Source organism: Hypanus sabinus, chromosome 6 (assembly GCF_030144855.1).
Source record: "Hypanus sabinus isolate sHypSab1 chromosome 6, sHypSab1.hap1, whole genome shotgun sequence".
Lineage (NCBI taxonomy): Eukaryota > Metazoa > Chordata > Chondrichthyes > Myliobatiformes > Dasyatidae > Hypanus > Hypanus sabinus.
The window spans coordinates 114892941-114916542 of NC_082711.1; the positions used below are offsets into that span (position 1 = coordinate 114892941).

Consider the following 23602-nt stretch of genomic DNA (forward strand, 5'->3'; position numbering starts at 1 on the left):
ACGAGTAACAATTTTTAATAAATCCAGTCTGATGATTTGAGGTAATATGTTCTCCAATCTAGTTGCCAAAATTTTAGAAAAAGTCTTAGAGTCCACATTCAGCAAAGATATAGGACTATATGATGCACATTCAATAGGTTATTTATCTTTTTTAAAAATTAGGAAAATAGAAGCTTCGTAAAAAAAATTGCGGTAGTTTTCCTATGGTTAATGCATCCTTAAAGATTTTACATAACCAAGGAGAGAGTATAGTAGAAAAGGAATTTAAAATTTCTATTGTGTAACTGTCCGGACCAGGAGCTTTACCTGAATTCATCAAAAAAAGCCTCTTTTATTTCTTCTTCCATAATAGATGCATCTAATGTTAAACATTTATTGGATGATAATTTTGGAATATTCAGTTTCTTTAAAAATTCATGCATTATAGTGAGGTCGTCAGGAGATTCCGATTGATATAAAGAATTTTAAAATTCTTGAAAGGCTTTGTTTATCTCATCATGATCAACCATCAGGGTACCAACTCATTTATGAATCTTGATAATCTGGTGTTTAACCGAAGCAGTTTTCAATTGATTCGCCAGTAATTTACCAGATTTATCACTATGTATATAAAACTGGGTCCTAGTTTTAATTAATTGATTTTCAGTCAAAGAGGTTAATAATAGACTATGCTCCATTTGAAGTTCAGCTCTCTTTTTATAAAGCTCCTCACTAGGAGCCAGAGAATATTTCTTATCAATTTCTTTAATCTTGTCAACCAGCATAAGTATTTCACTATTGATTCGTTTTTTCACTCCGGCAGAATATGAAATAATTTGTCCACGGATATAAGCTTTAAAAGTGTCCCATAATACTCCACTGGAAATTTCTTCTGTAAAGTTTGTTGAAAAGAAAAAATCAATCTGTTACCTAATAAAATTGACAAAGTCTGAATCCTGAAGTAGAATAGAATTGAACCGCCGTTGTCCAGCACTGGAAAATGTATCCATTATCTTAATGATAGTTTCGAGGGCACATGGCGGGAGATGGCAATGGAATCATAGTTACAGTCAATAACAGATGGAATTAAAAGATGATCAATAAAGAAATAGTCGATTCTAGAATAATTATGATATACATGAGAAAAAAATGAAAATTCTTTATCCTTAGGATGTAAAAACCTCCAAATTTCTAAAACTCTGGAATCAACCATAAAGGAATTGATAAAAGAAGCCAATTTGTTCAGAAGTGCCTGGTTAGATGTAGATCTATCCATTGAAGGATTTAAGCAACAGTTAAAATCCCCACCCATTATCAACATATAATCACTTAACTTGGGAAGGGATGTAAATAAATGCTTTAAAAATTCAAGACAATCGACACTTGGAGCATAAACATTAACCGTAACAACTTTTTTGTTAGAAAATTAGCCAGTAATTAGCAAAAATCTACCATTCAGATCTGAAATTGTTTCATGTTAAATATATCATGAGTTTAGGAGACTTAGTACATTTGTGTTATCTACAGTGTATACTTGTATATGCTGCTTACTAACTGTGTATTCCAATCTCTCTATTACTGTTGTTATTATGCCTATGTTTGAAAATTAATAAAAAAGATTTAAAAAGAAAGGAAGAAAAATAACATTAAAAGACATTTGGACAGGTAAGCAGGTAGGATAGGTTTAGACCAAGGGTTCCCAACCTGGGGTCCACAGACCCCTTGCTTAATGGTATTTGTCCATGATATAACAAAGGTTAGGAACCCCTGGTTTCGAGGGATGTGGGTGAATAGGACTAGCTTAGATAGGTGTCTTGGTTAGCATGGACGGGTTGGGCCAAATTTCCTGTTTCCCTGCAGTATTACTCTTGACTGCACCAGTCAGCTTCTGTTAAGACCAAGTTGTCATTTTGGGTTGATGACCTTTCATTAGATGGGTTAAAATAAAAGGAGAGGAAATAGAGGAGTTGAGAGAGTAAAGGAAAAGCTCAGTGATGGGATAGAAGCCAAATAAATTCTGAGTGACACAAACGATGGTAGCAGCTAAAACAGGCAAAGACTGAGGTGAGGGTGCAGTGAGGTAGTGTAAGATGGAGATTGGTCTCACTTCAACTGCAGTGCAGTCATTTGGGTCCGAGCAGTGAGAAGGGAAGAGATAAAAGGGCAGCTGTTAAGTTGCACTAAAGGTGAGGAGAGTTGATTGGGTCCCTGTTCAACAATGAAGAGAAGGTGAGATGAATGTATAGATGGATTGGATTTTGGTAAAACAGCTTGATCAGCCCTGGACACCAGAATCTTTTAAAGTAGTAGGGGACACCAGAAATGAGATGAGTGTAGGTCGGTGCAGGGTAGCGGGGTGAGATGTGTCCCTACCAAAGGAGATGTAAAGTGCTCCTTCCCTCCGCTAGCCTGCAGGTCACCCTTGGGCAAGGTGTAGCACCTGCTTAGCCCACCGAACAGGATCATGTGAAGCCATAGGAGCAGGTGGTGGATGGTCATTTGAGCAGCTGGTCACATCACAAGTCCTGGTTGTGGGACCACTGTTGCAAGGCGGACAATCTCTGAAGAGTATTAACAATGACTGGAGTCACCCGTCTTGTAAAGACACTGTCCAGAAGAAGGCAATGGCAAACCACTTCTGTAGAATAATTTGCCAAGAGCAATCATGATCGTGGAATGACCATGATCGTTCTTGGCAAATTATTCTACAGAATAACGGTCATGGTCACGGAATGACCATGATCGCCACATCATACGACGCAGCACATAATAAACGAATGGACTCAGGTGTACACAGGAGAGAAAGAACTGATCAGGAAGAAGTGCTCTGTGGGGCGAGAACAGACTGAAAAGGAGTTCAAGATGGTCCTGCTTGTGAATCTTGGGCAGGGAGTAGAATTGGGCTATGTGTGTTTTGATTGTCAAGGTTGGGGGAAGATTCCACATTCGAAACAGAGTTAAGTGATTTGGAAACAAAGGTCTGGTGTTTAGTGGTGGGGCTCTGGTCCGGTGCAAAGAGGAAGTGTCTGAGATTTGAGCTCCGTATGTACAGGTGTGTCAGCAAAGCAACACTAGCAGTGCCTTTGTTGATAGATCTGATGACACTGATGGAGTTGATTATAACTGAGGCTTAGGCTAGATTGAGAGGGTGAAGTGGAAAAATCTGAAGGTCTGTGTCAGGCCAGAAGTTGATCATAAATAAATAGGGTAAGATGCTAGAGCAAGGTGTCTAGGTTCACAATCAGGATTAAAGACTAGCAAGTGAAATGGGTGTGTTCGAGGTGTATAAGTGGAGTTAGAATATAGTCAGAATTAAGTGAAATAGGAAAATGAGGATGGAAGTAGGTTCTCTGGTTGGAACTGATGATTCAGGGAAATGAGAAAATGGAAAAGAAATAGAAAATACTGCAGGATCCAGACTAGGAGAGAGGCAGGATCAGGGGGAGAGAAATTCAGGAGTTGAAATCTGTAATATTCTTGAATCTTTTTGATTTGTGATTGACTCACTTATGGTTCATTGGAGCTGGATTCTTGATGTTGTGTACGTAGGGCACAGAACTTGACTACTTTGACTGGAGAGTAAGATGTTGCCAAGAATACGATTGATCAAAGAAATGCAGACAAGTTGTACCTTCTGCTTGGGGAATCGAGAATAAAAGGATCCAACCCTAAAAGTTAAAGACGTCCTCCTCCCTAGCTATAATATCAGGGCGCACGTTGATGCCAGAGTGGATGGTGACACTTGTAAGATGTCCCCAGCACTTCCTCGAGCTGTGTTGGTTGTTGACATAAACAATGCACTTCATTGTATGTTTTGATATGCGTGTGACAAATAGAGCTAATATTTATTTATTGTAAAAGGTATTTGGAAATTGGATGGTCTTAAGCAGGCTGTTGTGGTTAGCAAACATTGCTACTTTTGTGTTAGCCAGGGATAGTGATAGTTACAGAGCAAACCAAGGTACGTAGGATTAAGAGTGGGATCAGTTGCTGTCTTATTGAGTAATTGGTGGGTCTGAATTAGCTACCATGAGCTGCAATGGACAGACTGTAAACAGTACAGCAGAAGTGACCCTGCTCAGAAATGCTGGGTGTGAACTCAACAAGCTGCATCCAGAAGCAGTGGGAGCGAGCCTGCTACCAGCGTGGCTTACACACTTTACTAGTGACAGTGTATAACTACCACTTTGTTTTGAGACACTGATTCTGTTTAATGACCACAGTATCGTGACTGACTTTAAAATGTTGCTACTGCTGTTCAGGAGGCTTTAAACTAATGTGACAGGGGGATGGGAACAAGTGCAGAGAGACAAAGGGGTGTTAAATGAGGGTAGAAGCAAAAAGTAGTAAGGTGAAAAGTAAAAGTGGCAGGCAGGCAAATCCAGGGCAAAAAGCAAAAAGAGCCACTTTTCAACATAATTGTATAAGGGCTAAGAGTGTTGTAAAAACAAGCCTGAAGGCTTTGTGTGTCAATGCGAGGAGCATTTGTAACAAGGTGGATGAATTGAATGTGCAGCTAGTTATTAATGAATATGATATAGTTGGGATCACAGAGACATGGCTCCAGGGTGACCAAGGATGGGAGCTCAACATCCAGGGATATTCAATATTCAGGAGGAATAGACAGGAAAGAAAAGGAGGTGGGGTAGCATTGCTGGTTAGAGAGGAGATTAACGCAATAGAAAGGAAGGACATTAGCCTGGAGGATGTGGAATCGATATAGGTAGAGCTGCATAACACTAAGGGGCAGAAAACACTGGTGGGAGTTGTGTACAGGCCACCTAACAGTAGTAGTGAGGTTGGGGATGGCATTAAACAGGAAATTAGAAATGCGTGCAATAAAGGAACCGTAGTTATAATGGGTGACTTCAATCTACTTATAGATTGGGTGAACCAAATTGGTAAGGGTGCTGAGGAAGAGGATTTCTTGGAATGTATGCGGGATGGTTTTCTGAACCAACATGTCGAGGAACCAACTAGAGAGCAGGCCATTCTAGATTGGGTATTGAGCAACGAGGAAGGGTTAGTTAGCAATCTTGTCATGCGAGGCCCCTTGGGTAAGAGTGACCATAATATGGTGAAATTCTTCGTTAAGATGGAGAGTGACATAGTTAATTCAGAAACTTAAAGGTTCTGAACTTAAAGAAGGGTAACTTTGAAGGTAGGAGACGTGAATTGGCTAAGATAGACTGGCAAATGATACTTAAAAGGGTTGACGGTGGATATGCAATGGCAAGCATTTAAAGATCGCATGGATGAACTACAACAATTTTTCATCCCAGTTTGGCAAAAGAATAAACCAGGGAAGGTAGTGCACCCGTGGCTGACAAGGGAAATTAGGGATAGTATCAAGTGCAAAGAAGAACCATATAAATTAGCAAAAAAAGAGCAGCACACCTGAGGACTGGGAGAAATTCAGAGACCAGCAGAGGAGGACAAAGGGCTTAATTAGGAAAGGGAAAAAAGATTATGAGAGAAAGCTGGCAGGGAACATAAAAACTGACTGTAAAAGCTTTTATAGATACGTGAAAAGAAAAAGATTGGTCAAGACAAATGTAAGTCCTTTACAGTCAGATACAGGTGAATTGATCATAGGGAACAAAGACATGGCAGACCAATTGAATAACTACTTTGGTTCTATCTTCATTAAGGAGGACATAAATAATCTTCCGGAAATAGTAAGGGACCGAGGGTCTAGTGAGATGGAGGAACTGAGGGAAATACATGTTAGTAGGGAAGTGGTGTTAGGTAAATTGAAGGGATTAAAGGCAGATAAATCCCCAGGGCCAGATGGTCTGCATCCCAGAGTGTTTAAGGAAGTAGCCCAAGAAATAGTGCATGCATTAGTGATAATTTTTCAAAACTCCTTAGATTCTGGATTAGTTCTTGAGGATTGGAGGGTGGCTAATGTAACCCCACTTTTTAAAAAAGGAGGGAGAAAGAAACCGGGGAATTATAGACCGGTTAGTCTGACATCGGTGGTGGGGGAAATGCTAGAGTGGGTTATCAAAGATATGATAACAGCACATTTGGAAAGAGGTGAAATCATCGGACAAAATCAGCATGGATTTGTGAAAGGAAAATCATGTCTGATGAATCTTACAGAATTTTTTGAAGATATAACTAGTAGAGTGGATAGGGGAGAGCCAGTGGATGTGGTATATTTAGATTTTCAAAAGGCTTTTGACAAGGTCCCACACAGGAGATTAGTGTGCAAACTTAAAGCACACGGTATTGGGGGTATGGTATTGATGTGGATAGAGAATTGGTAGGCAGACAGGAAGCAAAGAGTGGGAGTAAACGGGACCTTTTCAGAATGGCAGGCAGTGACTAGTGGGGTACCACAAGGCTCAGTGCTGGGACCCCAGCTGTTTACAATATATATTAATGATTTAGACGAGGGAATTAAATGCAGCATCTCCAAGTTTGCGGATGACACGAAGCTGGGTGGTGGTGTTAATTGTGAGGAGGATGCTAAGAGAATGCAGGGTGACTTGGATAGGTTAGGTGAGTGGGCAAATTCATGGCAGATGCAATTTAATGCGGATAAATGTGAGGTTATCCACTTTGGTTGCAAGAACAGGAAAACAGATTATTATCTGAACGGTGGCTGATTAAGAAAAGGGAAGATGCAATGAGACCTGGGTGTCATTGTACACCCGTCATTGAAGGTGGGCATGCAGGTACAGCAGGCGGTGAAAAAGGCAAATGGTATGTTGCCATTCATAGCAAAAGGATTTGAGTACAGGAGCAGGGAGGTTCTACTGCAGTTGTACAAGGCCTTGGTGAGACAGCAAACTAGAATATTGTGTGCAGTTTTGGTCCCCTAATCTGAGGAAAGACTTTCTTGCCATAGAGGGAGTACAGAGAAGGTTCACCAGATTGATTCCTGGGATGGCAGGACTTTCAAATGAAGAAAGACTGGATCGACTAGGCTTATACTCACTGGAATTTAGAAGATTGAGGGGGGATCTTATTGAAACGTATAAAATTCTAAAGGGATTGGACAGCATTGGTAAATCATGCTTGACTAATCTATTGGAGTTTTTCGAGGTTGTAACCAGGAAGTTAGACAAGGGAGATCCAGTGGACGTAGTGTACCCCGATTTTCAGAAGGCATTTGATAAGATCCCACATAGGAGATTGGTGGGTAAAATCAAAGTTCACGGCATTGGGGGGAAGACATTGACATGGATAGAAAACTGGTTGGCAGATAGAAAGCAAAGGGTAGCGGTGAATGGGTGTTTCTTGGAATGGCAGGTGGTGACTTGTGGGGTGCCACAGGGCTCAGTATTGGGACCACAGCTGTTTACAATTTACGTCAACGATTTAGATGAAGGCATTGAGAATAACGTCAGCAAGTTTGCTGATGATACTAAGCTGGGTGGCAGTGTGACATGTGATGAGGATGTTAGGAGAATTCAGGGTGACTTGGATAGGCTGAGTGAGTAGGCAGATACTTGGCAGATGACGTTTAATGTGAATAAGTGTGAGGTTATCCACTTTGGGAGTAAGAACAGGAAGGCAGATTATTATCTGAACGGTGTAAAGTTAGATAAGGGAGAAATACAAGGAGATCTAGGAGTCCTTGTTCATCAGTCACTGAAGGTGAATGAGCAAGTGCAGCAGGCAGTGAAGAAGGCTAATGGAATGTTGGCCCTTATTACAAAGGGAATTGGGCACAAGAGCAAGGAAATCCTCTTGCATTTGTACAGAGCCCTGGTGAGACCACACCTGGAGTATTGTGTGCAGTTTTGGTCTCCAGGGTTAAGGAAGGACATCCTGGCTGTAGAGGAAGTGCAGCGTAGATTCACGAGGTTAATTCCTGGGATGTCCGGACTGTCTTACGCAGAGAGGTTAGAGAGATTGGGTTTGTACACGCTGGAATTAAGGAGATTGAGAGGGGATCTGATTGCAACATATAGATTATTAAGGGATTGGACAAGATAGAGGCAGGAAATATGCCCCAGATGCTGGGAGAGTCTAGTACCAGAGGGTATGGTTTGAGAATAAGGGGTTGGTCATTTAGGACAGAGTTAAGGAAAAACTTCTTCTCCCAGAGAGTTGTGGGGGTCTGGAATGCACTGCCTCGGAAGGCAGTGGAGGCCAATTCTCTGGATGCTTTCAAGAAGGAGCTGGATAGGTATCTTATGGATAGGGGAATCAAGGGATATGGGGACAAGGCAGGAACCGGGTATTAATAGTAGATGATCAGCCATGAACTCAAAATGGCAGTGCAGGCTCGAAGGGCCGAATGGTCTACTTCTGCACCTATTGTCTATTGTTTCCGATGTTGGGGAAGTCCAGAACGAGGGGTCACAGTTTAAGGATAAAGGGGAAGCCTTTTAGGACCGAGATGAAGAAAAACTTCTTCACACAGAGAGTGGTGAATCTGTGGGATTCTCTGTCACAGGAACCAGTTAAGGCTGGTTCATTGGCTATATTTAAGAGGAAGTTAGATATGGCCCTTGTGGCTAAAGGGATCGGGGGGTATGGAGAGAAAGCAGGTCCAGGGTTCTGAGTTGGATGATCAGCCATGATCATACTGAATGGCGGTGCAGGCTTGAAGGGCCGAATGGCCTACTCCTGCACCTATTTTCTATGTTTCTATGTGGAAAAGACTGTGTTAAACTCGAGCAAACTGCTTGCCCAGAAAAATTTTAGATGGGTATTTAAGTATGTGCAAAGGAAAGTTACCTTATTAGATGGTGCTTTCTCCCAGCTCTTTCAGGTCAGGAATGGGCAATCTCAACGTAATGTTTGTGTATTTATTCCTCTCCCGTCAGCTCCCACCAAAGCCCCCCAGTCTTCAGGGACAAGCTCAGGAAAGTAAAACATTGAAAGCTGGAGAGCAGAGGAAGGTCGGTAAGGACTGCACAGTACCTCTGCTTCGCTCCAGTCCCCTGTCTGTGCCGGGCATCCCTGAGGATTCTGTCAGTGGAGATGTGTTTGTGAAAAAACGAAAGAAGATCCCTTTGGTGAGTTAATTGTGCAATCTGGTTGCTTGTTTATACAGCAGATCTCCAATAATCCACTATTCAGCTATGTTTTAGAATCATATTCATCAAGTAAGATTGTCTCTTACTGAGGCACCATTCGCCATCCTCTGTTCCAAATCAGGGTTCACCGGAACATGGTACTATTCGAATATCTTAAAGTGCTGATTAATGTGGAATAACATCTGGTCACAGAGTCATAAAGCACCACAGCACAGAAATGGGCCATTCGGTCCATTTAGTCTGTACTGAACTGTTGCTCTGCCTAGACCCGTCAACTCACACCTGAACCAGAGTCCTCCATACCCCTCTCATCAATATACTTATCCAAACCTCTTAAATGTAGACATTCATCCAGATCCACCACTTCCACCAGCAGCTCAATCCACATTTCCATCACTTCTCCCTCAGTTTCCCTTTAAATATGTCACCTTTCACCTATGACCTCTAGTTCTAGTCTCACTCAATCTCAGTGGAAGAAGACTACTGTACTCCTCCTGATTTTGTATATCTCTATCAAATCTCCCCTCAATCTCCTAGACTCCAGAGAAAAGTGTCCAACCTATTCAACCTTTTCCTATAACTTAGGTCCTCAACTCCCAGCAACATCTTTGTGTACGTTTTCTGTTACTTTCTTTCAATCTAATTGATAGCTTCACTGTAGTCAGGTGACCAATTTGGCCTGGCCATTGTTTTGCCCAACTTCAACATAACATCCCAACAACTCCTGTACTCAGTTCGATTTATGAAGGCCAATTTGCCAAAAGCTCTCTTTACGACACTATCTGCCTGTGACACTACTTTCTAGGAATTATGGATCTCCTTTCTCAGATCCTGCTTTTTCTACTGCACTCCTCAATGCCGTACTCTTCATCATGTATGTCCTCTCCCGGTTTGTCCTTCCACGTTACAACACCTCACACTTGCCTCCATCTGCCATTTTTCAGCCCACTTCTTTTGCAGCTGGTTTAGATCCCATTTCAAGCTTTCATGGCCTTCCTGGTTATCCATTAAACCCCAAATCTTCGCATCATCCACAAACTTGCTGATCCGTTTAACCACATTATCATCCACAGTATTGATATAGATGACGAACAGCGATGCCTGTGGCCTCCCTTCAGAGAGGTGACATCTCATATGACTCTGAGTTCTTCCACTAAGTTAATGTCTAATCCAGCTTACTACTTCACCCTGAATGCCAAGTAACTGAACCTTCAAGACCAGCCTCCATGCGTGAGGGACCTTGTCAAATCCTCGCTGAAATCCATGCACCCGCAATATCCACTGCCTTTCCTTTACCAGCTTCCCTGGTAACCTCCTTGAAAAATTCCAAGATTGGTTAGACACGACCTATCATGCATAAAGGAGCATATCATATCCAGAAGATTAAGATGCATGGGGCCAGTTAGCTGTTTGGATTCGGAACTGGCTTGCACAAAGACAGGGAGTAGGGGTTGAAGGGAGTTACTCGAGCTGGAGGTTTGTATTTAGTGGAGTTCCGCTGGGACCTCTGGTGTTTGTGACGTATGGAAATGACCCAGCTGAAAATGGAGATGGATGAGTTATTAAGTTTGTGGATGATACCAAGCTTGCTGGGGTTGTGGATGGTGTAGAGGACTGGCAAAGAATGCAGCGTGATATAGATCAGTTGCAGATAAGGGCAGAGAAATGACAGGTGAAGTTTAACCCAGATAAATGTGAGGTGTTGCATCTCAGCAGGGCAAATTCAGGGAGACAGTTAGGGCAAGGTCCTTAACTCTTGTTGCTGAGCAGGGAGATCTTGGGATCCAAGTTCATAGCCCCTTGAAAGTGGCTACACAGGTTGATAGGGCGGTTCAGAAGGCTTATGGAATGCTTGCTTTTATTAGTTGAGGCATTAAGTTGAAAAGTCAAGATGTTGTGTTGTAACTTGATAGGCCACATCTGGAACAGATGTTGAGGCTTTGGAGAGGGAACAGAAGAGGAGGCTGTCTGGTTTAGAGGGCATGTGCTATCTTGAGAGGTTGGATAAACTTGGGTTGTTTTCTCTGGAGCATCAGAGGCTGAGGAGAGATCTGATAGAGGTTTACGAGATTATGAGAGGCAGAGTATCTGTTTCCCAGGATAGATATGACTAATACCAGAGGACATGCATTGGAGGTGAGGGGGGTTAGGTTCAAGGGGGGGCGTGAGAGATAAGTGTTTTTACTTCGAGAGTTATGGATGCCTGGAATGAGCTGCTTGGAATGGCGATAGAGGTAAATACATTGGGAGCTTTTAAGAGATGCTTGAATCGCCACATGGATGTGAGGAAACTGGAGGGATATGGCCAGGGTGTAGGGTGTTTTTGATCTGCCTTTTGCTGGTTCAGCACAACTTTGTGGGCTGAATGGCCTGTTTCTGTGCTGTATTGTTCTTTGCTCAAAACCAAATACTTGTATATATCCTATCTGTTAGCATATCTTCAAATAATTTACCCACAACTGATGTCAGACTCTCTGGTCTATAATTTCCCAGCTTATTCTTAGGGGCTTTCTTGAACAATGGAGTGTTGGCTATACTCCAGTTCTCTGACACCTTGCCTATGGTTAAGGGTTTTTTTAATTCCTCTTGCAAGGCCCCTGCAATTTCTGCAGTAATTGGGGTCATGGAAAGACCATGATCACCCACGTCTTACAAAACGACTCATAACAAACGAGTGAATTGTTCGGCTTCATGCACAGATGACCACAGTGACCTTCAAGTTGACCAATTTTCTGAAAAGTGATCATCTGGAAAATTTGCTGGTTCAGCATTGCCAAGTCCAGCGTACACTGGATTGTTGTACCTTCAACTTTAGGAGAACAGCGACAGATTGTCACTTAAAATAATTGCCATCAGAAGGTTGTGCACTGTGCTTGGTGTGTTGTCAGGAAGCTGTCGAAATTAAGACGTCTAAATTTTAAGCACAGTGCTTATGATGATTACACCTAGCATTGTGCAACGCACTAGGTCAGAGGTACACACCTGTGTTTTTCGGAAGTGTGGCAGTTTGTGTTTTACCCCACAATAAACAGTCTCCAGTATTTGTGGAATGCCATAATCTCATTGGTTTAGTGTGATTGGTGATGCTCAAATCTATAGCAAATAAACTGCTGGAGAAACTCTGGGTCGAGCATCAGTAGAAGAGGAATTAATCTGAATAAAGATCTTAAATATCAGCAGTTTCTCTTTCCCCACAGATGCTCAACGCTCTGAGTTCATCCAGAAGTTTGTTTTTATATTTGCTCTGGTGTTGGGGAGAAAACTACAGCACTGTATCTTGTACTTTTTATGGGGAGCAATCACTGCTCGACTGTAAGTACCACACTGGATAGAGTCTTCGGCATGTGCAACACCATACCTTACTGGTCCCCTGCGTTCCACGGTCTCTAGCGGCTGGAACAGACAGCAATGCTCTGGTGAGTGACGGATGTCATTTTCTTCCAGCTGGTTCTGAAGATCCAGGCAGCATATGATGCAAAAAGAGGAAAGAAAAAGGTGAAGGCTGTGGCGTTCACAGGACCAGAATCCACACCACAGAAAGGTACAAAGTCTGTGCTTGCAAGTTTATACTGAAAGTTTCTGACTAAATCATAAAAATCCAGTGACTCTGGATTTTGTGTCACACATTGGAATTTTTAAAAGTACGTGTAAACAATTTCTCAATGACAATCTACTTAAGTGATAATTTAGATAATCTAGAAGACACTTTTATATTAAATATTTCTAGTTTCCTTTTTATTCAACAGAGTAAATTCCATTCACTGTGGCAATTTGTGGTGCTCCTACTTATTCAGCAGGATCTAGTTTATTATTGAACAGAACAATGACAGATTGCCACTTCCGAGAGTGGTGTGTTGTATTTGGTAGGTTGTCAGGAAACTGTCTAAAAGGAACAGGCTGAGAAAGCTGATCAGTAGTAGTAATTCAGAATCTCAGAACTCTCAACGACAAGTGCTTTGAACTGAGTATTCTTGCAGTCTAAAGTAAATTTGTTATCAAAGTACATATATGTCACCGTATACAATCCTGAGATTCATTGTCTTGTGGGCATACCCAATAAATCTAAGAATAATAATTATAACAGAGTCAATGAAAGACCACCCAAATAGGGCATTCAATCAGACAACAAACTGTGCAAATGCAAAAAGAAAGAAATAATGAATAATTACGCAATAAATATTGAGAACATGAAATGAAGAGTTCTTGAGAGTGAGTTCAAAAGCTGTGGGAACATTTCAATGACGGGCAAGTGAAGTTGAGTGAATTGGTTGAGGGGCAGTAACAGTTCCTGAACCTGGTGTGTGAGTCCTGAGGCTCCTGTACCTTCTTCCTGATGGCTGCAATGAGAAGAGAGCGTCTCTTGGGTGGTGGGGATCTCTGCTGACGGATACAACTTTCCAGCCACAGTGTTAAGTTGGGAGGGCTTAACCCATGATGGTTTGGGCCATATCCACTGCTTTGCAGACAATAAAGCAGCAACTTATCCTGGCAGCAGGTGCCCTGGCTCTTGCTGTGTGTCTACGGCCAGCGATCAAACGGACCCACGGTGTAATAGTACGTTTGAACCGCAGGTGGAAACCAAGTCAATGGAATGGTGTGACCAACAGTACTATCGTGGCAGCAGCTAATGCTACAAGTTTGACTCAGGAGACGACCAGTTTAAACCCTCCTGTGAACTTTTCCCACAACGCAGGCAGAGGTTGACCTTCGCACATCAGATGGGTGCTCACTGACGGGGTGGTTGTGTGTGTGTGCCTGCTGGTGGAGCTCCTGCATTGTCGGATGGTGTGATCTTTAATCTTGTATGGTAATGACCCAGGAACTGTGGTCAGTTGCAAGTAATCTCATTCAATGCACAACTTAATGTGGTTTCCACAGAGTACGGCTTGTCCCAAGCTTCACCAAAATCCTTCGTGCCAACAGGTATTTGTCCATTGTTCTCGGGTTAAAAACGGGGGGAAGACTGCTATTTTAATTACCAAAGATTTGTGTACAGTTCTGGTCAATTGTGTACAGTTCTGATCACCGAATTATAGGAAAGATATCAATAAATTAGAGAGTGCAGAGACGATTTACTAGGATGTTACCTGGGTTTCAGCACTTAAGTTACAGAGAAAGGTTGAACAAGTTAGGTCTCTATTCATTGGAGCGTAGAAGGTTGAGGGGGGATTTGATCGAGGTATTTAAAATTTTGAGAGGGATAGTGTGCTGTCTTTACGACAGTTATTTAGTTTATAATATTTTCGCTTAGTAATTCATTCAATAGTATTTTCTAGTTAGAATTAGAAGTGTTTAAAGTATATTCATTGCATGTAAAATATATCGGCATGCGATGACGTCACATCCGGTTTCGCCGCGTCTTGTGGGAAAACACCGGTTTGAAATTAGCGCGAGGGTGGGGGCTTTCCACGAGGCTCACCTGAGCACAAGCAGTTTTGCAGGCATGAGAAATCACAGTGAGAGCAACGCTGTAAGTTAATAGATAATCGATATATTGAACTAAGATGTTAATGCTGATCCTGTTAGAGGTAACGACGGTAGATAATGTTTATGCTTTCGTTAGTTAAAGAGTCGCGGATAGTTTGCATGGAAGTGTATTTAAAGTAGTCAATGGAGCAGGTAAACTCTCCCTGTATACTGCACCTTAGTGTAATGTAGTTATAGTCACCTTTGCAAGTATTTACACTTGAAATGTGATATTAAGGAAGGAACAAATACTGTATCAATCTTGTATTGTTTTATCAACAGTTTTCACCATATGTTAATGTGAAGAGTGAACAGTAAATGGTTAATCTTACTGCGATCTGGTTCTTATTAACTGTGGTTTATCCGGACGTTAAATTCGGCGTTTCGTTACACCCGAAGGAGAACGTTACAGTGAAAAAGCGGCATTATCAGGTGTTTCAAGTGCTGCAATGTCAGCTCAATCCAGCATCAAGTCGACGCCGCCCAGCGACAAGGGCAGTAAACCGACATCAAGTAAGCCCACCCAGGCGTTATCAGGTGTTCCAAGTGCTGCAATGTCAGCTCGATCCGGGATCAAGTCGATGGCGCCCAGCGACAAGGGCAGTAGAACGACATCAAGTAAGTCCACACAGGCAAGAGCCAAGGCAGAAGCTGCCAAGGTGCGACTGCATTACGCCAAACAAGAGGCAGTTTTGAAAATGAAACTGGCCACCAAAGAAGCCGAAAAGGCTGCCAGACAAAGAGAAGAGGCTGCCAGACAAAGAGAAGAGGCCGCCAGAGAAGCCGAAACCCAGTTGGAAATGACAAAAATATCGACAGAGTTGCATGTGCTGCAGCTAGAAGGAGAAGGAGAAGCTGCCAGGGTGGAAGCAGAGTACATAGAAGAAGCTGAAGGGTCGCGTGATCTGACCGAAACAAGTTCTGCTTTGGAAAGGACCAGACTGGAACGCACGAGCGACTATGTACAATATCAAGCAGACAGGCAGGCTCGTCTCCCCTCTCCATACCTATTCGATAACTTCCCCAGCTACGAGGAAGAGAATTTACCCTCGCGGCCCCGCGATGAAGTCAAGAATGAAAGAGCTGACAACCGATATACTTTGACACCAAAGTTACAAAGTTCGATGCGAAGAGACGCGGAGGTTGAATCCAGGATGGCAAATTCCATGAGAAACGTGCGTTCTCAGTCATATGGGCGCCAACGTACTTCTCCAGCCCGCATGCCGCTTGCAGCCGATCCCACGCTGCAGTATTTAGCACGACGGGATCTCGTCACTTCGGGACTGTACCAGTTTGACGATAAACCCGAAAATTACCATGCTTGGCTCTCCACATTCACCAACGTGATTGACGGGGTCCAGCTCAGTGCAACCCAAAGGTTGGACCTTATGGCGAAATGGCTGGGGAAAGAATCACGCGACCAGGTGAGACGCATGCGTTCAGTGTACATCAACAAACCTGAGCTAGCCTTAAGCGAAGCGTGGGAGAGACTTTGGGAGAGATATGGGGCCCCTGACATTATTGAAGCGGCGCTATATCGACGTCTGGGAAACTTTCCTAAGGTGTCAGCCAAAGATCACTTTAAGTTAAGAGAATTCGGAGATTTACTCATGGAGATCCAAGGCGCCAAAGAAGATGGCTATTCAGCTGGTTTAGTATTCCTAGATACTCCATCCGGGATTAGACCAATTGTGGACAAACTTCCATTTGGGCTGCAGGACAAGTGGCTGACTGTTGCCTCAGAGTACAAGGAAGACCACGATGGTCGATTTCCTCCCTTTGAGCTCCTCACTAGGTTTGTGTGCAAGGAGGCGAAGAGGCGAAACGACCCTAGCCTTGTAGGTCCAGGAAGCGGTTCGATTTACACCAAGCCAGGCAGATCCGTTTCGAATGTTTTCAACATTGATAAACCCGTGTCAGTGCTCAAGACCGAAGCCCTTACAACTAACAACGACCCTGGCAAGTATTGTCCATTGCATAACAAACCTCACCCCCTGAAAGCATGCAGAATGTTTAGGGAAAAACCCCTTGAAGAGAGGACGGCTCTTCTCAAGGAGAAAAGAATATGTTTTAGATGTTGTTCCTCAACCTCTCACCTCGCCAGAGAGTGTACGATCGCCGTGAAGTGTCCGGAATGTGGCAGCCCAGATCACGTCGAGGCCATGCATCCCGACCTGTCACCACAAACCGAGAGCGCTCCTTCACCCCCACAACAGGACGGCGGGGAGGGAGAGGCTCACTCTAGGTCAATAGCTGTCAGCACGAACTGTACAGAAGTTTGCGGTCAAGCTCAGTCAAGTCGTTCTTGTTCCAAGATCTGCCTCACTAAGGTGTACCCTAAAGGAGCCAAAGACAAGGCCATCAAAGCCTATGTGATTCTGGACGATCAGAGCAATCGTTCACTAGTCAGTCCAGAGTTCTTTAAATTGTTCAACATTGAGAGTGAGCGGTTCCCATACTACCTCAAAACTTGCTCAGGCAACATGAAAACCCAAGGAAGGAAGGCAGAAGGCATCCAGATCGAGTCCCTGGATGGTAAAGTCGTCATCTGTCTCCCTCCGCTCTTAGAGTGCAATGAAATCATGAATAACCGCGCTGGGATCCCGACACCAAGTGCGGTGCTACACCAGCCGCATCTCCACCACATCGCCAAACACATCCCAGAACTGGATCCGAAAGCGGAAATACTCCTGCTATTAGGAAGAGATGTTATCCAGGTACACAAGGTTAGGCAGCAGATCAATGGACCACTCAACGCCCCCTTCGCGCAACGTCTGGATCTGGGCTGGGTGGTGATAGGAGAGGTGTGTCTCGGTGACGTACACAAACCGACGGTCGGCACACTCAAGACCAATGTGCTAGAGAGTGGCCGCCATTCAATCTTTCGACCCTGCCCGAGTGTCCCGTGCATCAAGGAAGCACAACAAGGCGTTAACAAGCGCGAGGCAAGCGACGAGTCGCTGGGCCAGTCAGTCTTCGCTCTAACGAAGTATGACGACAAACTTGCACAATCAGCTCAAGATACCATTTCTTTAAAAACCGAAGACACCAAGGTCTTCAGAGATGAAGCAAATAATGGGGTTGCCCCATTGCCTATCAGAGAACCATGCCAGCGCTCACCAGATAACAAAGAGCAGGCAGTCAAACGGTTCACGTCCTTACGGAAAACCCGGAAAAGGAAACCTGAGATGCAGCAACACACCCGATTGGCTCACGAGGTACTGTGCACCCTAATGGCAGAGGTCACAGCCATTATAAACGCACAATCATTCCTACCTGTGTCTTCTGACCCAGAAAACCCCTTTATACTTTCGCCATCAACGCTCCTTACGCAGAAGGCAGGAGCACCTCCTCCACCAGGAGACTTCTCAGACAAGAATTTGTACACAAAGCAATGGAGACAAGTCCAGGCTCTGGCAAATCAGTTCTGGTCCCGCTGGAGACAGAAATATCTACCCTCGTTGCAACAGAGACGAAAGTGGACAGAACCCGTAGGAATCTTCAAGTTGGAGACTTCGTCCTGCTCAGGGACAAGCAGATCACCCGCAACAGCTGGCCAACGGCCAGAATCACTGCTACATTCCCTATCGAGGATGGACATGTCAGGAAGATCGAATTGAAGACTACCGACCAAGGCGATGTGAAAATTTACCAAGGGCCAGTTACAGAAGTTATTCTACTTCTACCCAATGACTGATTAAGAGACTAAGTTTTGTACTCTGCTCATTGTGACCTTACGAAGGTCAAGCGGGGAGTGTGCTGTCTTTACGACAGTTATTTAGTTTATAATATTTTCGCTTAGTAATTCATTCAATAGTATTTTCTAGTTAGAATTAGAAGTGTTTAAAGTATATTCATTGCATGTAAAATATATCGGCATGCGATGACGTCACATCCGGTTTCGCCGCGTCTTGTGGGAAAACACCGGTTTGAAATTAGCGCGAGGGTGGGGGCTTTCCACGAGGCTCACCTGAGCACAAGCAGTTTTGCAGGCATGAGAAATCACAGTGAGAGCAACGCTGTAAGTTAATAGATAATCGATATATTGAACTAAGATGTTAATGCTGATCCTGTTAGAGGTAACGACGGTAGATAATGTTTATGCTTTCGTTAGTTAAAGAGTCGCGGATAGTTTGCATGGAAGTGTATTTAAAGTAGTCAATGGAGCAGGTAAACTCTCCCTGTATACTGCACCTTAGTGTAATGTAGTTATAGTCACCTTTGCAAGTATTTACACTTGAAATGTGATATTAAGGAAGGAACAAATACTGTATCAATCTTGTATTGTTTTATCAACAGTTTTCACCATATGTTAATGTGAAGAGTGAACAGTAAATGGTTAATCTTACTGCGATCTGGTTCTTATTAACTGTGGTTTATCCGGACGTTAAATTCGGCGTTTCGTTACACCCGAAGGAGAACGTTACAGATAGATAGAGTTGACGTGAATAGGCTGTTTCCATTGAGAGTAGGGGAGATTCAAACGAGAGGACATGATTTGAGAGTTGGGGGCAGAAATTTAAGGGAAACACGAGGGGTATTTCTTTATTCAGAGAGTGATAGCTGTGTGGAATGAGCTTCCTGTAGAAGTAGTAGAGGCCAGTTAAGTTGTGTCATTTAAGGTAAAATTGGATAGGTATATGGACAGGAAAGGAGTGGAGGGTTATGGGCTGAGTGTGGATAGGTGGGACTAGGTGAGATTAAGAGTTCGGCACGGACTAGGAAGGCCGAGATGGCCTGTTTCTGTGCTGTGATTGTTATATGGTTATAAAGATGCTAAATTGTAAATATCTTTGAACGTTTCTGATATTCAGAATATTTTGAGCTGTTAACATTAATTTTAATAAAAACTTTTTAAATGTTTAAAAAAGATTTAAGCATTCTAAAATTATGTGTTACTGTGTTAAAGTGGAGGTCGATAGTTTATTGATCAGTAAGAGATCAAAGCTGGCGGGGTGAAGGCAGGGGAATGGGGTCCGGGGGATAATAAATCGGCCATGATGAAACGGCAGAGCAGACTAGATGGGCTGATTGGCCCAGTGCTGCTCCAGTTTCTTACAGTCTGAACAAGGATGTGATTAAATTAGAGAGCATGCAGAAAAAAAGTGTTAGATGGATAGGAGAGCTGGAGTTTGGATAGGCTTGGACTGCTTTCCCTGTAGTGAAGGCAGCTGAGGGTTGACCTTACTAGGGGCTTATAAAACTGGGGGCACAAAGTATGGTAAAGGAGATAGAATTGTGATCAATATCTCCAAAATGCTCTCCCACCATGAGATCCAACACCTGACCAGCTTCTTTTCCCAATATCAGATCACGTACAGCCTCTCCTCTTGTAGGCTTATCTACATTAGGCGTTGTTACAAAGTGTGTTAAAAGGGAAGGCACAACGGGCATATGCGGCGTTGTCCATGGAGGAGGAGGAGTCTGAGAATTATGATGGAGTAAAAGAGGCCATTCTTCGGGCCTACGAATTGGTACCTGAGGCCTATAGACAAAAGTTCAGAAATTTAAAGAAAGTGTGGAATCAGACGTATGCAGAGTTTGCCTATGAGAAGGGTGTGCTCTTGGATCGTTGGTGTGCAGCAGAAATGGTGGAAGAAGATTTTTGGTGTCTCTGGGAGTTAATTCTGATTGAGGAATTTAAAGGTTTAAAGGTTATTTAAAGGTTTCGGGTGATATCCGGATGTATTTGAACGAGAAGCCAAATAAGTCCATATCCAAATTTGCTAGGTTCGCAGATGAATATGCCCTAACCCACAAGTTATCCTCGAGTAAAAGTTACCAGAAAGACCGTGGGAATGGTAGAGAAAGCCCGCTGGCTGAGGCAGAGATCCAGCCGGGAGCTAGTGGTAAAAATAAGGAGGAGGAAAGGCAAGACGGCAGGAGGGGTCCTGACTTGACCTGTTTTAATTGTGGAAAGGGGGGTCATATTGCATCTAAAGGCTTTGCTCCGAGGAAGGAGACAGGAAAAGGGAAAGCAGCAGTCCCTACGGGATGTATTGCAGTGATCAGTAAATCGACGAGAAAGCCCCAGGTAGGTAGAATACGAGAGGGGCGTGAGAAATTTATTTCAGAAGGAGCCGTGTCTGTGAAAGAGGGAGAAACACCAGTTCCAGTGCGGATCTGGAGGGACACTGGAGCTGAGCAGTCATTGATTCACAGTAAGGTACTGGATTTTGGACCCGAGACTGGAGAGGTAGCTTTGAGAGGCATAGGAAAAGGGACAGAAGCAGTGCCTTTGCATAGGATCATTATAAATTGTGAGCTGGTATCTGGACCAGTTGAAATAGGGGTGCGATCAGAATCTCCGAGAACTGACGTAGACATCCTTCTGGGTAATGATTTAGCTGGTGGTGAAGTTTGGTCGGCCATGGAGCTGACGAGCCAGCCCGTGCGTGTTGCGGTCCCGCCCCTAGGTTCCAAGATCTCTCCCGCATGCGCGACCACTCACAGCATCTCGAGAAAGACAGCTGAGAACGAGACCAGTTTAAATCAGGCCAGTATCGATTTGGCCGAGACACTTTTACCGACCCTGTACCAAGAGGGGTTCGAGGGTGGTAAAACGAAGAATAGGGAGGTGAAAGAGAGTAAAGGAGAGGAGGTAGACCTACCCTTAGCCAGGAGGAAACTTATAGAGGCACGGAGTAAAAATGAGAAACAGATAAGGCTGTTAGAAGGTCCAGGGTTGGACATGGATGATCTGTCTGGCTTGACAGAACTGTTTGAAGAAGTTGAAAATTTTAAAGGTGTTCCCGACAATGAAATGAGGGCAGTCCTAGATGAAAAGGATGCCATTACCTTGAAGAAGTCTGCTGGGTTGGCAGATGAGGTTGTTTCAACCGCGGGGTTGAGTTTACTCCGGAAGGGAGTTGCCCAGAGAGTATCTGGGAGGATCAGGGGAACTTAGAATTTGAAAAGGGGACGGGTATTGAAAGCCTGGAAGAGGCAGATGTCCCGTTTGAGTGTGTTCAAGATGTGGATGCACATAGTACTGAACCTAGTAATGAAACTCAGGAAAAGTCTGAGGTATTTGATTCAGTTAAAAAGGAATGCAGTCCTTGTGGGTCAGATGGACTTGGTTCACTGAAGAAAGGGTTAACCTTGGTACTAGTGGGAAGTGAGAATTCCCAGTTGTTTGTGTTCGAAGGTGTGTTAGAAGTTAGTGAGGAGATAAAAGGTGGTGATGTGGGTATTATTATTGAAGGGAAAGGGAAAAGTGTAGTTCCTAAATTGAATGAAGAAAATTTAAGGTCTGGATTGGTGTCAGAAGCCGTAACCAGGCTGAAGAGACAATGGCTTGTTAACACGGTGCCTGCGAATCAATTACAGGTTGATTTGGAATGTAAAGGTGCTCCACTCGCTAATGGTATTCAAGAGTGTGGTGTGAAGAGGCAGAATTCGAAATGCTGTTTGAACAAAGAGGGATCGCTTGCAGATTTTAAACTGAAAACCAATAGAATGAAGGGTCCTGAAGATAAAATTAATGACTTGCTTAAAAATAAAGAATTGTGTGGAAATTCAGCAAATGGGCTAAGTTTGGAAAACATTGTTGATAAAATAACTCCTATGAAAGGAGCATGCAAAAGCCTATTCCACACTAGTATACAAGCTAACCACGTGGGAGTTAACTGGAAAAGGGGCGAGGGTTCACGGGATGCCACTTTAAATAACAGGATCTGGTTTTAAGGGATTTCGACAAAGCATGTGAATAATAAAGACAACCCCATGGAAGATTGACTGTTAAGTTTGAAAGTAAAATAAAGATTAGTATTTGCATGAACTTTTGTAATATACACATAAGCTAAGATCACAACTCTTCAGTTTTGTTTTGCTGAAGAGAGGAATAAAAATAGGTGGTTATTAAATTGGAGTCTGATGCTACAAGAATTTATTAAGGTACAAGATATTAAGATATTAAAGGAAGTGACAATGTAATCGCTAACTGTTTAGATGCTGGATTGCATGTATAACTGTATTACTCTGTAGTGAAAAATAAAACTCTTTTGTATTGTGTTAGATTCTGAAATCCTGTAAGACTCTGTATTAATTAATTTTTACCTGTGGCAAAAATTCTTAGAAGGAAGGGGGTGTTACGAAGGTGAAGCAACTCTGAGGGGCCGAAGGGTACAAAGTCGCCCCCTCCTTTTTGAAAATCGCAAGATCGCTATTATTTGGGTCTGAGACCCAGGAAATGAGAGGGATACACATCATGAGAGAGAGGCACACAGAATACACAAGGTTTGGAATATCTCCTGACATCTGCGGAACGGAACCACTGTCTACTGCTATTGTCTCTTGGAGAAGGAATTGTGTATTGAGTACTGTGCTATTCATTGAAACCCCTCAGGGGACAACCAGAGTGGTCTGGTTGAGGGATTGCATCATCCCACCCTGATTGACATCTGAGACCCCGTGAGTAAGGATAAAAGAGGGGTCTGGGGAACACCCCTTTAGACGCACCAGGAGAAGCACTAGAAATCACGTGATAGCGTTTTATAGTGAAAGCCGGTGAGAGCTCGTGTGCGTCCTCCCTTGCCTGGGGTGGCGGGCTCATCACGGAAGAATGGTTTAGCTAAAGGAGAGGTCACACTTGAACGGCCACAACAACGAGACACCTGACGGATCGAAATCATAAAGGAAGGTTGGCAAAACCCGTAGCGGTAACTGTTCCCATTCTATTCCTATCTCTCTCTCTCTCTCTCCAACAATTACAACACAGCGACAACCAAAAGACAGCAGCTTGTGGAACTGCAGTGAACTTTATATTTCCATCGGACAATTCATTATCCCCTAGACAACGATAGAGCTTATTTCTTATTGATTATTATACCCGCACTTTTAGGTTTAGTATTGGCGACATATATTATCTGTATATTTGCATTGATATTATTTTTGTACATTTTTACTAACAAATACTGTTAAAAATAGTATCATCAGACTTCAACGGATGTCTCTATCTTTGCTGGTAAGTCACCCAGTTACGGGGTACGTAACACAGGACATGAAAAGGGCTGTTCACTCATGATCCCCGTGCAATCTGACAGAGCTTGAGCAGTTTTGTAAAGAAGAATGGGGAAAATTGCAGTGTCCAGATGTGCAAAGCTGATAGAGACCAATCCACACAGACTCAAGGCTGGAATTGCTGTCAAAGGTGCATC

General features: G+C 43.4%; 2 protein-coding genes across 4 annotated transcripts in view; both read left to right on the forward strand.

Annotated features, from left to right (window-relative positions):
* The window catches only part of LOC132395770 (DENN domain-containing protein 2C-like), a 184458-nt gene that overhangs the window by 99574 nt on the left and 61282 nt on the right, over positions 1–23602 (forward strand). For both annotated transcript variants that reach the window (XM_059972779.1, XM_059972780.1), the window contains exons 6-7: positions 8766–8957; positions 12423–12519. In XM_059972779.1, coding sequence (XP_059828762.1) covers positions 8766–8957; positions 12423–12519 — 289 coding nt within the window. The remainder of the gene's footprint in view (positions 1–8765; positions 8958–12422; positions 12520–23602) is intronic.
* LOC132395771 (uncharacterized) lies at positions 12861–19423 on the forward strand. 2 transcript variants are annotated; one of them, XR_009512737.1, is made up of 2 exons: positions 12861–18465; positions 18744–19423. XR_009512737.1 is itself a non-coding variant. In XM_059972781.1 (2 exons), the coding sequence occupies exon 2, from the start codon at positions 14894–14896 to the stop codon at positions 18062–18064; it is 3171 nt and encodes a 1056-aa protein (XP_059828764.1). In that variant the 5' UTR covers positions 12861–14448; positions 14727–14893; the 3' UTR covers positions 18065–19423. The 2 variants fall into 2 exon arrangements, 1 of the variants encoding a protein (XP_059828764.1); XM_059972781.1 differs by having other exon boundaries at positions 12861–14448; positions 14727–19423.

Bases quoted from the DNA above. Each gene is read 5' to 3' on its own strand.
- LOC132395771 (XM_059972781.1), top strand. From the start codon at position 14,894: ATGTCAGCTCAATCCAGCATCAAGTCGACGCCGCCCAGCGACAAGGGC.